The sequence below is a fragment of the Lepus europaeus genome, chromosome 2 (assembly GCF_033115175.1).
Source record: "Lepus europaeus isolate LE1 chromosome 2, mLepTim1.pri, whole genome shotgun sequence".
NCBI classification, from domain to species: Eukaryota; Metazoa; Chordata; class Mammalia; order Lagomorpha; family Leporidae; genus Lepus; species Lepus europaeus.
In genome coordinates, this window is record NC_084828.1 from 151085568 (window position 1) to 151102929 (window position 17362).

General features: G+C 53.2%; 1 protein-coding gene across 2 annotated transcripts in view; it reads right to left on the reverse strand.

The window, feature by feature from the left end:
- COLQ (collagen like tail subunit of asymmetric acetylcholinesterase) overlaps window positions 1-17362 on the reverse strand; it is a 62277-nt gene that overhangs the window by 18118 nt on the left and 26797 nt on the right. For both annotated transcript variants that reach the window (XM_062179100.1, XM_062179092.1), the window contains exons 2-10: window positions 13235-13347; window positions 11072-11173; window positions 8630-8674; window positions 8286-8312; window positions 6696-6767; window positions 3159-3221; window positions 2702-2728; window positions 2023-2067; window positions 1821-1856 (exon numbers count right to left, since the gene is read on the reverse strand). In XM_062179100.1, coding sequence (XP_062035084.1) covers window positions 1821-1856; window positions 2023-2067; window positions 2702-2728; window positions 3159-3221; window positions 6696-6767; window positions 8286-8312; window positions 8630-8674; window positions 11072-11173; window positions 13235-13347 — 530 coding nt within the window. The remainder of the gene's footprint in view (window positions 1-1820; window positions 1857-2022; window positions 2068-2701; window positions 2729-3158; window positions 3222-6695; window positions 6768-8285; window positions 8313-8629; window positions 8675-11071; window positions 11174-13234; window positions 13348-17362) is intronic.

Genomic DNA, 17362 nt, shown 5'->3' on the forward strand with positions numbered 1-17362 from the left:
TCTGAAACTGGCTCCTTAATTATTTTTTTTTTAATTTGGAAGGGAGAAAGAGAGAGATTGTCCACTCTCTGGTTCACTCCCAAATGCCTGCAATAGGCAGGGCTGGGCCAGGCTGAACTCAGGAGCCTGGAATTCTATCCTGGTCTCCCACAAGGCGGGAAGGGGCCCAAGCTCCTGAGCCATCACCTGCGGCCTCCCAGGGTGCACAACGTTGGCCCTGCCAACGACAGCCTTGCACTCCTTTTCTTTTCTTTCTTTTCTTTTTTTTTTTTTTTTTTTTTGACAGGCAGAGTGGACAGTGAGAGAGAGAGACAGAGAGAAAGGTCTTCCTTTTTGCCGTTGGTTCACCCTCCAATGGCCGCTGCGGTCGGCGCACTGCGCTGATCTGAAGCCAGAAGCCAGGTGCTTCTCCCAGTCTCCCGTGGGGTGCAGGCCCCAAGCACTTGGGCCATCCTCCACTGCACTCCCTGGCCACAGCAGAGAGCTGGCCTGGAAGAGGGGCCACCGGGACAGAATCCGGCGCCCCGACCAGGACTAGAACCCGGTGTGCCGGCACCACAAGGCGGAGGATTAGCCTGTTGAGCCACGGCGCCGGCCCACACTCCTTTTCTTATGAAGCCTTGGCCTAAGCAAGAGAGCCACGAAGTGGTTACCTGCTCACATTAGAAGTTTGACTATCAGAATGTTTTCTGTCATCCAGCTCAAATACTTCTGTGACCTGAAGAAGGACTGGGTTAAGAGTCAGGCTGGGGTGGGCATCTGGAACAGCAGTGAAGTCACTGCTTAGCGATGCCCACATCCATATTCATACCTGGTTCAAGTCCCGACTCCTCCACCTGCTAACACACAACCTGGGAGGCAGCAGATGGTGACTCAAGTACGTGTGTCCCTACCACCCATGGGGGAGACCTGGATCAAGTCCCAGCTCCTGGCTGCAGCCTGGCCCAGTTCTGGTTGCCGTGTGCCATGTGGGGAAAGAACCAGCAGATAGAAGATCTCTCTGCATCTCTCTCTTTCTCTCTCTCTCTCTCTTTTTTTTTTTTTGAAAGGCAGAGTTAGACAGTGAGAGAGAGAGAGACAGAGAGAAAGGTCTTCCTTTTTCCGTTGGTTCACCCTCCAAGTGGCCGCTAAGGCCAGTGCATTGTGGCCGGCGCCTTGCATGGATCCGAAGCCAGGAGCCAGGTGCTTCCCCCCGGTCTCCCATGCGGGTGCAGGGCCCAAGCACTTGGGCCATCCTCCACTGCACTCCCTGGCCACAGCAGAGAGCTGGACTGGAAGAGGAGCGACCGGGACAGAATCCGGTGCCCCGACCGGGACTAGAACCTGGGGTGCCGGCGCCGCAAGCGGAGGATTAGCCTAGTGAGCCGAGGTGCTGGCCTGCATCTTTCTCTTTAACTGTTCACTTTTCAAACAAAATGAAAATGAATTTAAGAAGAGCGAGCTTAGGCAACAGTGACTTTGCACAGAAAAGGCCTGTGCATTGCACTGGGGTCTGCGGGCTGAGTGTGGCCCTGACCACTGTCGCTCAGCTCTGAGTCTCTCGCCTCAAGCTGCCTGCTTTTGAATACTACCGTAGCCTCTACGAGCCAGGAAAGGCAAAGAAGGGCCTCTCATCACCCAGACAGGGTGTCCGGTCCCTCCCTCTAAACTACAGGAGGGCTCGGACGCTTCTGCCGGTGTGGAGGGCAACATGTTCCTGCCTCCAACCAGAACCTTCCACAGCCAAACGCACCTGCCGTGCCTCAGGAATCAAGAAGCCAACCCCAGGGGCCCTGACTTTTTATACTGGGATCTACTTTCACTACTTCTTAGGTGCTTACCTTTTGCCCCAACATTCCCGGGAATCCTGGGAAGCCCTGTGAAAAGGGAAAACAAACACCGTGACAGGCTCTGAAACACCACTTGCAAGGGCTGCGGACGGGCCTGGGGCCCCATCTTCAAGATGGAGACGGAGGAGGAGAGGTGGCAGTGGGCGGGGCCGCTGCCTCCCCGTGCTTTGTCTTTTCAATGGAAGGGCCATACCTTTTCTCCTTTGGGGCCCAGGTCACCCCTTTCGCCTCTGGATCCCTAGAAGGAAACACAAGACAGGTCAATGAGTTAATTTCATGGGGCGGGGTGGGTGGGTGGGGAACAGAGCATTTCAAATGGAAAAGCTTCCTAAACCAACGCTTTGTTTGCCAGCCAGAGAGAGGCTCAGAGACATCTGTGACTTGCCCAGGAAATGGACACTTTGTGATCTGCCTTCGCTTTGGAACCCAAACACCTCTTGCACTAAGCAGAGACAAATCAGAAATCTGGGTCCCAGGTTGTCCCAGGTTCTTGCTGGCTTTGGTTGTGTGTGTGTGTGTGTGTATGAGAAATGAGATGTTTGGAAGCTTGGCCTACAGACACGTATTTGCCATCTTTCTCCAGCCCCCCCTTGAGAACTGTGTTCATCTTCTACCTGCGCCAGCTCCATCTGCTCATCCCACGTGCAGGGCCTGCGCTGCCACTGGGAACTCCTCTCTCCCCACGCCCCTGCCCTGTTTCAGGAGGCCCCCACTTCTCTCTCCGTCCAGTGACAAATGACAGGGGGCATAGCCAGGACGACCCCAGATGTTGCTGACTGAAGAGAGATCTGGGCCCAACCTCTACTCAACACTGACTCCAGAGTCCACAGCCCAGGCCAGGCTGGGAAACACAACCAGACACAAGCACCAACCTTTTCCCCTCTGGATCCAGGGTAGCCCTAAAAGAAAGGAGAAGGTGCAATCACAATGCGCCCTGAAGACCTCTGGCTTCGGTGCAGGAGTGGAAGGACTCCCTGGAGGTGGTGACAAAGTGTGTCTCCGCAAGTCTTAGTGGAGTTGCATCAGCAGCCACAAAGATGCCCCAGAGGGCTGGTCTATACTAGACCCAAAAACAGCACTGCTTGCTCCTCCCCACGAAGTCCTGGACAAAGGTTTCCATCTGCTCTGTCGTCCAGAGACTCAACCTTCGCTACCCAGGAGAGCAGCAAGAGCCACGTCCCTGGACATGACGTCCCCCAAAGGCTGGGAAAGGCCAGCATCCTGGCACCGAGCTCTCCCGTGTCTGGGACGTTCCCCAGCCCAGGAGGGCAACCCCCGCTCCAGAGCCTCAGTGAGACCTGGAACTGCCCCTCTGCACCGCACACTGACCTTGGAGCCCATTGGTCCTCTTGACCCTGGCAAGCCCATCATCCCCAGGTCACCTTTTTCACCCTGTGAGGATCAGAGCAAGGACAAAAATGACCCAAGTGACAACATCGCTTAGAGAAACCAAACCAGGAGCGCTTGAGCAAGATTGGGATGGAACTGGGGACTTCAGAGCTGGTGTGTGGATCTGAGGTCCCCAAGTGCCCCTCTCCTGAGGGTCCCCCAGGCTCCACACTCCACAATGCGTTCTGATAGTTGAGATTAAATATAAAGGGACAATCCCCAAAGTGCAGCAGATCGTCAAACTGAATACTAAGCTGGACATGGTGACACTTGAACTTTTCTGAGAAAACACGGGAGGGCACTAGGGCCTTAGAAGACAAGGTGGCAACTCAAAAAACTACAACTGCTTTACTGTTTGCACACGGTGGTCTTGCAGATACTCCACGAGCTCTCACCCCAGCTCTGCAGCCAAGAAGGTGAACATCCCCTCTGGGTGTGAACCGTGGGAGCAGGGGACTAGGGTTAGGGGCAGGCTCTGCTGTCCCTCTGAACGGTCTGCAGTCGGGACTTCCAGAACCCTCTGTACTAAAAAATCTACACACCAGGGCTCACAAGCAGCAATACCAGGTGAGCAACATACTTTTAAAATTTAAAACTTTTTAGAGGGCTGGTGCTGTGGTAAAGCCATCAATCATCTGTGGTGCTGGGTTCGAGTCCTGGTTACTCCACCTCCTATCCAGTTCCCTGCTAATGTGCCTGGGAAAACAGCAGAGGATGGCCCAAGTACTTGGGCGTCTGCACCCGTGTGGGAGACCTGGAAGAAGCTCCTGGCTCCTGGCTCCTGGCTTTGGACTGGCCCAGCTCTGGCCATTGCAGCCACTTGGGGAGTGAACCAGTAGATGGAAACTCTCTCTCTCTCTTTTTAAATATTTATTTTATTTATCTGAAAGATAGACTTACAGAGAGAGGCAGAGACAGAGAGGCCAGGAGCCAGGAGCTTCTTCCGGGTTTCCCATGTGAGTAAGGGAGCCCAAAGACTTGGGCCATCCTCCACTGCTTTCCCAGGCCACAGCAGAGAGCTGGATTGGAAGTGGAGCAGCTGGGACTCGAACAGGCACCCATATGGGATGCCAGCACTGCAGGTCTGGGCTTTAATCCGCTGCACCACAGCGCTGGCCCCTGGAAGATCTTTCTCTGTCTCTCCCTCTCTGTGCCTCTACCTTTCCTGCCTTTCAAATAAATAAATCTTTGTTAAAAAAAACTTTTTAGAAGTCACATTACAAGTAAAACTAAGCGGGTAAGGTATATTTTAATGATATTTTATTTATCCTTTCAATTATCTATTTGATCTAATTATTTCAGCATGTAATCAATATAACAATGATTAATGATGGATTTTATATTAGTTCTTATATTAAGTACTCGAAATATTAGGCATATGAAATACTTGATATTTCAAGCACGTCTGAACTCAGACGCTAAGTCTGCATCCAAAATAATTGACCTGTATTTAGATTCCTTAAAATTTATAATTGAAAAAGTAGGTTCATACAGTTTGCTCCAAACACAAACACTGTCACATAATTGAACTGGGTAAATGTTATTCTCTAATTAATTTGGGAGGCAGAGTGACAGAGAGACAGACACAGAGAGAGTTCCCATTCTGAATCACTCTCCAAATGTCTGCAATTTTTAGGCCTGGGCCAGGGGCCAGAACTCAGTCCAGGTCTTCAACATGAGAGGCAGGGACCCAGCTACTTGGGCCCTCACCTCCCATCTCCAGGGTCTGCACTAGCAGGGAGCTGGAGTCAGGAGCAGAGCTGGGCACTGAACCCAAGCACTCTGATGAGCGATGCAGGTGCCTGAAACCAACGTCTTCATTGTTAAGCCAAACACCGCTCCCTGTATAGTAGATTTTTAAAAAAAATTTATTTGACTGGTAGAGTCATAGACAGAGAGAGAGAGAGAGAGACAGATCTTCCCTCTGTTGGTTCATTTCCCAAATGGCCACCACGGTCGGTGCTGTGCCGATCCGAAGCCAGGAGCCAGGAGCTTCTTCCTGGTCTCCCATGCGGGTGCAGGGGCCCAAGCACTTGGGCCATCCTCCACTGCCTTCCCAGGCCATAGCAGAGAGCTGAACTGGAAGAGGAGCAACCAGGACTAGAACCGGCACCCATATGGGATGCCAGCAGGTGGAGGATTAACCAAGTGAGCCATGGCGCCAGCCCTGTATAGTAGATCTTTAAAAGAAATATCCTTGGAGCATAGGAGAATTAGAAATACCATTAAAAGGCCGGCGCCGTGGCTTAACAGGCTAATCCTCCACCTTGCAGCACCGGCACACCGGGTTCTAGTCCCGGTTGGGGCGCCGGATTCTGTCCCGGTTGCCCCTCTTCCAGGCCAGCTCTCTTCTATGGCCCGGGAAGGCAGTGGAGGATGGCCCAAGTCCTTGGGCCCTGCACCCGCATGGGAGACCGGGAGAAGTGCCTGGCTCCTGGCTTCAGATTAGCACGATGTGCCAGCGGCAGCGGCCATTGGAGGGTGAACCAACGGCAAAAAGGAAGACCTTTCTCTCTGTCTCTCTCTCTCACTGTCCACTCTGCCTGTCCAAAAAAAAAAAAATACCATTAAAAAGAAGATTCATTAATTTGAAAGAGTTACACAGAGAGAGAGGGAGAGAGAGAGAGAAACAGAGAGAGAATCTTCCATCTGTTGGTTCATTCCCCAAATGGCTGCAATGGCTGGAGCTGGGCTAGGCCAAAGTCAGGAGCCAGGAGTTTCTTCCAGGTCTCCTAGGTGGCTGCAGGGGCCCAAGTACTTGGGCCATCTTCTACTGCTTTCCCAGGTGCATTAGAGGGAGCTGGATTGGAATTGAAGCAGGTGGGACTCGAACCACCGCCCACATGGGATGCCACCATTGCTGGCAGCAGTTTTATCTGCTACGCCACAACATGGGCCCCTAGAAACACCATTTCTACCATAATCCATCCAATAAGGGAATGAGCAGGTGGTGAGATCCACCTGCCCCCCACCCCGCAGGCGGAGTGTCTGGGTCAGGGGCTCTGCTCCCTGGAGGAGGTGACCACCAAAGAGGAAAGTGTAAGCAGAGGAGGGACGTGGATGTGTCAGCTTTCATGTCCTATCTGAGGAAGGCCAGCCTCTGGTGACCTCTGTGTGACTGCAGAACTCCATCCTTCCGGCCAACCCACACTTGCGCCACCGGAGCAGCCTGACCGGCGAGAGCTGCCCACCCCCAGTTCCCTCTCGGGTCATCTCAGGAAAACCAGGGACTACAGTGCTGGTTCTCAGGACAGAGGAGGACCAGGGCTCCCATTTCTCCTCCCACAGCACGGGAGCCGTTACACTGATCAAGGCCTTGGCAGCCACGTGAAGGAGGAAGTGCCTGGGGACCTGTGGACAGCCCCTCTTTCTTCCTCTTGGCAAAGTGACCCCTTGACTATGTGCCAGGGGCCAGGGCAGCTGCCATCACCCGTCTTGTTCTGACACCACATGAGCCCAAGAACGCACCGCACTTACCCTGGGTCCTTCAGGGCCTGGCCAGCCAACGGGCCCAGGCATGCCGGGAACACCTGGGGGGCCGGGTCTACCCTTCAAAGACCAAGAGCAAAAGTCAGGACAATGGGGCATGTTTTCCCCTTCCAAGAATGGGATTTCCCTCTAGGCCCTCCAGGACTGGCCCCCAGGACCCTCCTTCCAAGTCCCCAAAGACTGCTGGCCTAAAAAGTGGGGTCCCTTAGCTATAAGGGACAGGCCTTGACATCACATCGTATCACCCAACAAGATTTTATTCTACACTCAAGAAATGGAAAGAGACAGGAGGGGGGAATCCAAACTTCTTGGTTTTTCAATTTCTATCCCTCCATCCAATCTCCCATAGGCCGAAGCACTCCAGGGGATTCTCCTGAAGACTATGCTTTGGAAAGAGACAGGATTATTTTGGGCGAGAACAGCAGATGCTATCTCAAGATCTCTATCACCTGCTCAGAGTGCCCACCCCAGGTGGCTACCCTGCTCGCTGCTAGAAATTCTTTCCTGCAAGTTGCAAATATACAGTTTGCCCTGGGGTGGCTGCAATTGTCCAGTAATTTATGTACCTCCCCTTCCTGGGGCCCACAGCCCAGCTCTCTTAGCTCACTTAGTTATTGCTACACCCATGCTGACACTCCCTAGGGATCAGGCTGCCGAGGCTGGGCTTAACCTGACACTGAAGCACTGCTTGGCTCCTCCTGACCGTGCTTCTCAATGTATTAACTTGCACATGATACATGCCATTTGTACCTCTGCTTCTTGGCACCCTAACCTAAGCCAGGGACTATGCAAGACAGAGTGGGAGCAGGAGCCAGGAGCCCAATGTGACCTTTCTACACTTCTTTATTATTTTTTTTTTTAAGATTTGTTTATTTATTTGAAAAGCAGAGCAAAAGAAAGATGGGCTAGGTTGGGGTAGAGAAATTTCCCACCTGCTGGTTCACTCTCCAAATGGCTTGCAAGAGCCAGGTCTGGGCCAGGCCAAGGTCAGGAGCCAGGAACTCCATCCTGGTCTCCCCCAATAGGGAAGATGTCCAAGTACTTGGGTCATTTTCAGCTGCCTCCCCTGGCACATCAGCAGGACGATGGATTGGAAGCGGAGCAGCCAGTACCCAAACTAGCACTCAAGATGTGAGATGCCCGCAGCACGAGAGGCAGCTTAAGCCACTGCACCCCATGCTGGCCCCTCACTGGCTGACTTGGTAGCTGAAGATGTGGAGGGCTCGGAAGTGCACACGCTGGCTGAGACACTGTTTTCTGCTCTTGCCGTCCACATCTGTGGCAGACATCACCAATCAACCTTTATCCCTGTTAGGTCCGAGCAAAGAGATCGCCCCATAATTCGTTCCAGCTCAGTACCTTAGACAGCGGCTGGGGTGGGGCTGAGATGTCACCTGTGCCTTGCAGAGCTGTAACTCTGCCAAGCAAGCGTCAGTTCAGGGCTCTGGCGCTGGGTGCAGGGTGTTGGCGGCCACAGAAGCACACTGCTGGTCCCCACCCCAGGAGCGCATGCACTCACTCCCTCCCACGTGGGGCACAGGTGCCCATGTGGCGCCGGCAGAACAGCATGGACCATACCTTTCTTCCTGGTCGGCCAAGCTCCCCCTGTGGATGGAGAAGACAGGTGAGCCGAAACTGCTTGGGCAGAGAAGCGAAGAAGCAAAGGTTTTGGTAGGGCCAGTGATCGTGCACAGCCCATGGCTTTGACTCTTGGCTTCTCAGAGCCCCCATGCCACGTCAGCGGCCAAGTTCAAACATACCGTGGAACTCTCACACACAGCAGCAGAACGGTGCCCGTTCTCATGCATAAAGGCAGAATTAGCACACGTTTTGAAACCGCAACCAGAAACCTCTGTGTCACCCCCAGAAAACAGGCTGCAATTACCAAGGAGAGGAGGGTTGAAGGAGAGAGTGGCCCATACCTTCTCTCCCTTTGGTCCTGTCTTGCCGGGAATCCCAGGTGGGCCCTACACAATCAAGATAAGAAGCAAAGAAAGAGTACATCAAACTGAGGCAGGGCTGGTGGCGAGGGAGGCACGTGGTGCACTGGGCTCCTGCCCCAGCAGCCTTGCTGAAGCTCCCATGGAGATCCTCATGCCCCCCCCCCCGACCCCAATTCAGCTTTCCCTGAGCCGTGTCGCCAGTGCTTCCACAGCAGCAGTGCTCGCACGTTCACTGTCTGATTTTATTTTTCTCCCTGCAATGCTTCGGCTGCTGGAAGCATCCTGAGTACTTGGTGAGAGCAACTGAAGAATCCCGTTTGCTGAAAGCAAGATGTGCGTCACCCCCTCTCCTATCTTCTTGGCTGCTTCCAGCTCAGGGCTCCAGAACCCATTGCACCAAAGCTTTGTGCACCGCCGGCCATGCCACTGTCTTCTGCGCACATGTCTGGGGAATACTCGGTCCATAACTAATTTCCTAATTCCCCAGAACAGTGGAGAAAAAACCCATTAAAATCCCCCAGGCTCCCACTGCAGAGTGTAGGCCCATGTGACCGTGAAACACGGTTTCTCCGAGCCTTGTCCAAATGCCCTCCAGCCCCACCCTAGCCAATGGTTCCCAAACTCAACCAGCACACTACAATCCCAAAGCCCAGGCCAAGTGAAAAACCACCTCAGGGGGAGGGGCAGAGCCTCTGCAAAGCTCCCAGGGGATCCTAAGTGTAGACATTTGGAAGTCAGCATCTTTGATTTCTCCACCTTCTGCTTTGGGGAGGGAGAGGGAGAGTGTTCGTTCGTTCTATTTTTCTAAACCTCAGGTTCTTCCATTTTTTGAGCCAGCAGGACTATTTCACAAGACTGCTACACTACAGCCCAGCACTTCTCCAACTCTAACGTGCGGGTGACTCACTATTCACGGGGATGGGAGGCGCTTGCTCAAGTGCAGGTTCCGATTGGACGGTAGGTGGGAGTCAACATTCTCCATTTCTCACCAGCTCCCATTTGATGCCAGGGCAGCTGGTCCACAGGTCTCACTGTGAAAGGGCTAGGTTCACACTGCTCTACGGGAACAGGTGGCTGTATAAACCCCGAGCTGGGCGGCGCAGCCTCCAGGTGATTCAAATGGGATTGCACGAGGTTTGAGGTGGGCAGGTGTGACGGAAGAGCGGCTCTTCTGGGGTCAGCAACGAGTCTGCCTTCTCAGCCGCGCTCCGTGGGGTCAGGGGCCTGAGGCCAGACAGAGAAGGCCGCTGAAGGGGGGAAGATGGGCCAGATGAGCCGTGTCCCTGTTCCCGGGGGGTCCGCACATCTCTTCTGTAAAGGGCCACAGAGTACAGAGCTGAAGCTCTGTGGCTCACATGTGGTCTCTGCCACAGCTCAATGCTCCTTTTGGCACAGGAGCAGCCATAGACAGTAAGACCTTAGTTACAGAAACGGGCCTGTCCCTGAGTGTTGCCATCTAGCGCGTATCTTACATTAGACCGGGAACACCACCACCCACAAAATCCAAAGAAACTAACAGGATGAGAGGGTTATGCTGCCATTAAAATAGGTCATTGTGACAGCGTGTGACCCATGGGAGCTGGGGGGGCACTAATTTAGCCTGGGTGCTCAGGGAAGGCACACCCAGGAGGACGCAGCGTGAAAAGTCAGCTCTGAGCAGCTGCAAGGAGCTGGCCATGATACAAATTAGAACGAGAATGTGCCAAGCAGCAGGACCGGCAGGTGCCAAGGCCCTGAGCCCTTGCAGCAAGCTCCCAGTGCTCGAGAGCTCGAGAGACAGTCACTGGCTGAGTGCAGCCGGTGACGGAGCTGGTGTGAGCTGATTTGCCTGTTCCTCACTCTTTGGAGAGAAAAGAACCGGTTAATTGGTAGCCAGATGTGGAGCCCAGAGAAGCTCAAGATAACAAGTTCTTCGTTGTCTCCATGCAAAAGTTGGAAATCTGCGCACCATTTTTGTAGAATGTGCATTTCCATAAACTTTTTGGAGATCATTTGTGTGCGTGGATTGCAAATGTCTTTGCACCAAAATTAATTTATCTTTTAATTTCATTTCTTTAAGCTTTCTGAAGTATCCACGTGCAAAGGACATTGTCATCAAGTGTGTGGCTGATAATAACCGTAATAATAACCACACCCATACGGGCAACCTCTCATTCGATCCCCCACCCCCTCCATATCCAGTACACCAGGGGCAACTACTGTGCCCATTGCTCAGATGAGGAAGTCAAGGCTGAGAGGCCAGAATTCACTTAAGGGAGAACCGGTATTCCACCCGTGTGGTTCTGGCTTGTCTAGAGGCATGCTAGGGAAGACAAAACAGCCTCACATCATACTAAAAGGGGCCGACGCTGCGAGGCCAGGCCCAGTGGGCTTCCCTGCTCTTGTCGGAAGCAAGTAAACGGCTCTGCAGAGAGTACTGACCTGGGGGCCAGGGGGCCCCGGGGAGCCAAGCGCGCCTTGCATGCAGGGGGACTGCGAGGTCTCGAGCTCCAGCAGGAGATTCTTCACGTCTGGGGAGAGAAGCTGCGGTACAAAGCAACACAGGGTCACAGGTCAGACTGGGGGCAGAGGAAGCGTCACCTCCCTGGACGCAGATCTGCTCCAAGATCGGGTCCCCAAGCCTGCTGGCTCCCAGACACCCCAGTGAACGCCCCAGGACATGACACCAGTTTCTGTTCTCACATCTGCTTTGGTCTGAATGGGTCGAAGAGGTAGAATGAGCACTTCAGAGGGAGTTAAGATCTTTCTTTTTTTTTTTTTTTAAGATTTATTTATTTATTTTGAAAGGCAGAGTTACACACAGAGAGAAAGAGAGGCAGAGAGAAAGAGGTCTTCCATCCGCTGGTTCACTCCCTAATTGGCTGCAACAGCCAGAGCTGCGCCAATCCGAAGCCAGGAGCCAGGAGCTTCTTCCAGGTCTCCCACGTGAGTGCAGGGGTCCAAAGACGTGGGCCATCATCCACTGCTTTGCCAGGCCATGCAGAGAGCTGGATCGGAAGTGGAGCAGCCGAGATTTGAACCAGCGCCCATATGGGATGCTGGCACTGCAGGCAGTGGTTTTACTCACTACAGCGCCAGCCACAAGAGTTAAGATCTTTCATGGGCTTCCTCCAATGTCTAGGACAGCACTAACAAAAACACAATGTAAGTGACTGGTGAGAGCCACCTTGTAGTTTTAAATTTTCTGCTAGCCACGTTCTTACCTTTAAAAAGGTTTAAAAAACATAATTTTAATAATATATTTAATGCAAATGTACCTGAAATATTGGATTCTAAAAATTACAAATAATATATTAAAATATATCGGCTGGTGCTGTGGCTTAACAGGCTAATCCTCTGCCTTGCGGCACGGCACACCGGGTTCTAGTCCTGGTTGGGGCGCCAGATTCTATCCCGGTTGCCCCTCTTCCAGGCCAGCTCTCTGCTATGGCCCGGGAAGGCAGTGGAGGATGGCCCAAGTCCTTGGGCCCTGCACCCCATGGGAGACCAGGAGAAGCACCTGGCTCCTGGCTTCGGATCGGCGAGATGCGCCAGCCGCAGCGGCCATTGGAGGGTGAACCAACGGCAAAAAGGAAGTCCTTTCTCTCTGTCTCTCTCTCACTATCCACTCTGCCTGTCCAAAAAAAAAAAAAAAAAAAAGAAAGAAAGAAAAAGAAAAAAGGCTATATAACAAATATGTAAAATATGGATGGTAAAAATCACTTACGAGACATTTCACACTCCTTCTTTCATACTCAGTCTTCAAAATCCAGTGTCTGTTTCACACTTGTGTATTAATAGTGCTCAACCCCAGGCCGGCATTACAGCATGGTGGGTTAACCCTCTGCCTGTGGCGCCGGCATCACATCCGAGCGCTGGTCTGTGTCCCAGCTGCACCTCTTCCCATCCAGCTCTCTGCTGTGGCCTGGGATAGCAGCGGAAGATGGCCTGAGTCCTTGGGCCCCTGCATCCTCATGGGAGACCCAGAAGAAGCTCCTGGCTCCTGGCTTCGGATCAGCCCAGCTCCAGCTGTTGCAGCCAACTAGGGGATGAACCAGCGGATGGAAGACCTCTCTCTCTGTCTCTCCCTCTCTCTGTAACTCTACCTCTCAAATAAATAAATAAATCTTAAAAAAGAAAGTGTTCAACAGTCACACGTGGGCAATGGCCATGGTCCTGGACGGTACAGATCTAAGCTTCTGGAAGGATCCAGGACGCCCTGGCCTGAGGTCTCCTAGACCAACTTCCTGGGTTCTGCTCTTGTCAGATTCCGCCCCCGACACCCCAGTGTGGCCCCTGGAGGAAGGTTTCCCGCTCACCCCAGGGAGGGCTCCACTTCAGAAACCAGTGGCCGAAAGGAAATTCGTAAATGCTTGGGGAGAAGGAAGGCAAAAGGGGACGTCGGCGCCGAGCAGCCGGTGGGACCCAGACACTCACGCACCCACGGCGGTATTTTCCAGAAGATGGGGCGCAGTCCCCAGCTGAGAATTCCCTCCAGGGGTCACCTCGGACTGCAGGCGCCTGCACGGCCACAGAGCGCGCCCTCTGCTGGCGGGGGAGGCTGGGGTCTCCCGGGTCTCCCGGCGGGCGGGCCCAGGGACTCACCGTGCTGCGCCCCCCTCTGAAGAAGGGCGGCGGGAAGAGGGGCGGCGGGGGCGGCGTCAGCAGGCAGCATGCTCGGTGGCCGCCCCGCTTCTTCTGATCCAGGCCCGGGAGTGCTGTGCGGAGAGCAGGGCCTGGTTAGAGCCTCTGCCCGGTCCCTGTGCACCCCCACCCCACCCCGGGTGGCTTGGAAGGTGGTTATAAAAGTGCGGTGTCTCTCTCCCTCCCCCTCCCCCTCTGCCCCCTCCTCTCCTTCTCCCCCCTCCCTCTCTGTCCCCCTCCCCTCCCTCGCTTCCTTTTTCCCCTCCCCTCTCCCTCTGTCCCCCTCCCCTCCCTCTCTCTCCTCCTCTCCCCTTTCCTCTCCTCCTCCTCCCCTCCCCTCTGTCCCCCCTCCTCTTCCCCCTTCTCCCCTCCCCCTCTCACTCCTCCCTGTCCCCCTCCCCTCCCCTCCCTTTTGTCCCCCTCCCCTCCCCCTCCCTCTCCCTTCTCCAAGTCTCCCCACAAGCCTGCCTCTGCACCTGCTTCCCCATTGCCGCCCTCCACCCTCATCAGAGACCACTCCTATAGCGCCACCTGCTGTTGGGCTTGCACCTGTAACACTGAGCTATAGAGTAAGTAACCTTGCATCTTTACCAAGTCAGTTGCCTCGGTATTTTGTGTAGCAACGCAAAACTGACTCACACGGAGTGTTAGCTGTTAACTTTGACCCCGCACTCAGAAGAGACTCTGTAGACAGCAGAGACTGGCAGTGGCATTCACTGATGCCAAGAGCCCTAGCTCTGTGATTTGAAACAGACTCCACGTGCATTTGGGTGCCATCCGCCTCACTAGAGTTACAGTTGGATGCCTTGGTGCATGGGTGGCCTACTCCTACCTTGGTCCTCACATAGAGGTTCACCTGTGCTCCATGTTAGGACATGGTTGGTGTTGTTCGACGCCTTACCCCAAAATACAGTCATAAGTTACAACATGATATTCTACAAAGTAAACAGGCCCTTAGAAACCAGCACCCAGGTCAAGTACACAACACCCAGCACCCAGATGCTCCTTTAAGCTCCAGTCTGCACACTCCCCCACCCCCACCATCCTGAATTCTAACATCAGGGATTCACGCCACCCCTTGGGGATTTTAGGTCATTGAGATCGAACAACAGGAACTCCCGTGTCTGACCTCTCCTTGACTGACATGATGTCCGTGGGAGTCCTGGGAGTCGCTGTGGTCGCCTTTGCTGAATAGAGCTCGGTTGTGCGACCCTCCGACAGTCTGCTCATCTGTTCTGCTGAGCATGGGACCCCCTATACTCCCACCCAGAACGGCGCAGCCGGGATATGCAACCACAATGACCACGCATTGGTGGGCGGGAGTGCAAATTGGTGGGACCTCTTTGGAAAATGGCTTGGTATTTTTTTCATTAAGCCAGACACAGATGTTACACTGGAGCCCAGCCATGTCACTCTCATGGCTGGAAAAATGAGTGTATTTTCACGAAAACACATGTCCTAGAACGTTCATGGCAAGAATACCCATAATTGGCAAAGGCCATCATTCTTAGCCTCCAGCTTTGGTCCCATGATGGCACCAACACCTCTGCCCTGTCACAGAACACAGGCAGGTTGCCCACCACGTGCCTCTTGGCCCTGATCCCAGCTTATAGTCTTTTGTTCAAAAAATGTGAAAGATGTGTTCATTTGAAAGGCAGAGTGATGAGACAGAATTCACTCTCCAAATGCCTGCACAGCCAGGCCGAAGTCTGGGACTCCACCTGAGTGTCCCGTGTGGGTGGCAGGGACCAAGTGCCTAGGCTAGCACCCAGGCACATTAGTGGGAGGAAGATGGATCCGAAGTAGGGTAGCCAGGACTCCAAGTGGCACTCCACGATGGGATGGGGCCATCCCAGTTAGCAGTTCAGCCTGCCGAACTACAGTGCCCAGCCCTAATTTTTTTAAACATTGACTTGTCAGCTATTTGTGTATTTACTTTTATTTGAAAGGGAGAGACAGGGAGAGGACTTCCATCCGCCGTGGCACTCACCAAATGTCCACAACAGCCAGCTGGGCCAGGGGGAAGCCAGGAGCCAAAAACTCAATCCGGGTCTCCCGGGTGGGTAGCAGCCGTCACCTGCTGCTTCCCAGGATGCACTTTAGAAGAAAGTGTGAAACAGAAACAGCGCTGGGCTCCAACTCGGGCACTCCATTATGGGATGTGGGGTGCACCACGCAGCGTCTTAGCCACCGCACCAAAGGCCCAGTGCCCCAGTTTGTAGTGCTACCTCCCAGAGGCCAGTATCTGCCTGCTTTCCTGTGCTGTCTCCCAGCAGCCGCCTCAGACACCAGGCAAGTGCTCCGTGCTCTCAAGAAGTTTCCAGAATGAGGGCCATTGGCATCAGCTCCAGTGCTACTAGAAGTGGTTGCCAGGAGCAACCAATGAGGACTGTCCCACTGGCCGTGCCAGTGTCCCCAGCCTTCTCAGACACAAAGTCCTCTTGTGGGAAATAATACTTTCTTATCCTGAAATGAAGTTCATAAACAGTACAATGTGCCGACAGAATTTAAAAATCCAATACGATGTGATGCAAAAGATAAATACAAGAAAGTGATTTATGATAAGAAAAAGTAGACTTCAGTTATAAGTGGTCAGAACACATCCTGCTGTAATTGGATGCTTGCCCCATGTGTGAAATCACGGGAGTACAACAGCTGAAGGTCAGGTTTGCTATCAGCAACCCAAATGCTGCGAAGGATGCGTCACTCTGTGGTGCGATTTTCTGAAATGATAAACAATCCTGAGTACAATCCCGCCGCACCAAGAAAGAACTGTCATTATTCAAAGTTTTAGTCTCAGCAAACTCAGTTTGTACTATAACCGTGCATAAAGATGTTTATGTAGAAGAGGATTTGGAGGTAATTGTTCAGCCCAGCGGTTGAGTTACTCACATCCCATGTTGCAGTGCCCGCGTCTGAGTCCCGGCTCCAGCTCCTGGCTTCAGCCTCTTACTTATGCAGACCTCAGGAGGAAGCGGTGATGGCGCAAGTACTTGGGTCCCCGCCATCCACACGGGAGACTGGATTGAGGCTGTGGCACCCTCAGCTATCACAAGCATTTGAGGAGTGAACCAGGGTCTCTCTCTGACTCTCAAATTAATTAGCGGATTAATTAAGTACAATTTTGAAAGAGAAAATTTGGTTCTAGGATGAGATAATTATATGCATGTGTGTCAAAAGTCATGTATCACGCACGATTCTCGACCTATGATCCTGTCAACTTTTGCGTGATATCTCTACTCAGTCCTGCCATTGAAACAACCAAAAATATCTTAAAATTTCCAAAATGGCTCCATTGAAAACTTGGTTTACCCATGCTTGGTGACTGTCTTGGTCACAAACAGTTCCGCAGAATCTTGCATCCCGGCACGGAAGCAGCATCCGCTCCAGGCCAGCTTAGCTAACAAGGAACAGAAGGAACTTCGGGACGAGCAGCCGGTGACCACGAGGGACACTTTCTGGCAAAGGGGGCATTCCTGCTAACTCTGGAATACCAGGGAGGATTCAGACGGGAGGTCTTGTAGACCAAGGAAAGGTCTGGGGGCCTCCTGCGTACTTGACCCTGGCCCAAAGGGCTGGCGCCTGTGTGATGGAAGGGACAGGCTCCCCAGGGAGAGGACACTTTCTCTTCTGGGCTGCTTTGGCTGGAAGATGCAGAAACCCCCTCCCGCTGGCTCAGGGGGGAAGCGAAAATTGAAAAGCTAATGTAAAAAATCAGCAAGAGCTGAAACCAACCATCGGTGTTGACCTGACACTTTCTGTTTCTCTTCCCCCTACCCACTTTCCTCCTCCACTTCCTCCCCCACATCTTCCTGCACATCTATTTCATTCCACCTTCTTCAGCATCTTCACTCTTGCATGCCCCATGGAGGCCGATCCAGTCTCGCCCCCAACTCCCATACCTCTAGCATCTGTTTTGTCTTTGTAGCTTTTGGGTCAAATAGCCCTGCTGGGGAGTGTGATGGCCCAGGCAGGTTGTTGGGGTGGCTGTGCTGCAGCAGGATCCTGGGGGCGGGGCGGTGCTGGCTCAACAAAGCTGCGGGAGGAGCTTCTGCAGGGAGTAAGGAGCAGGTGGACCCTCTGACCAGG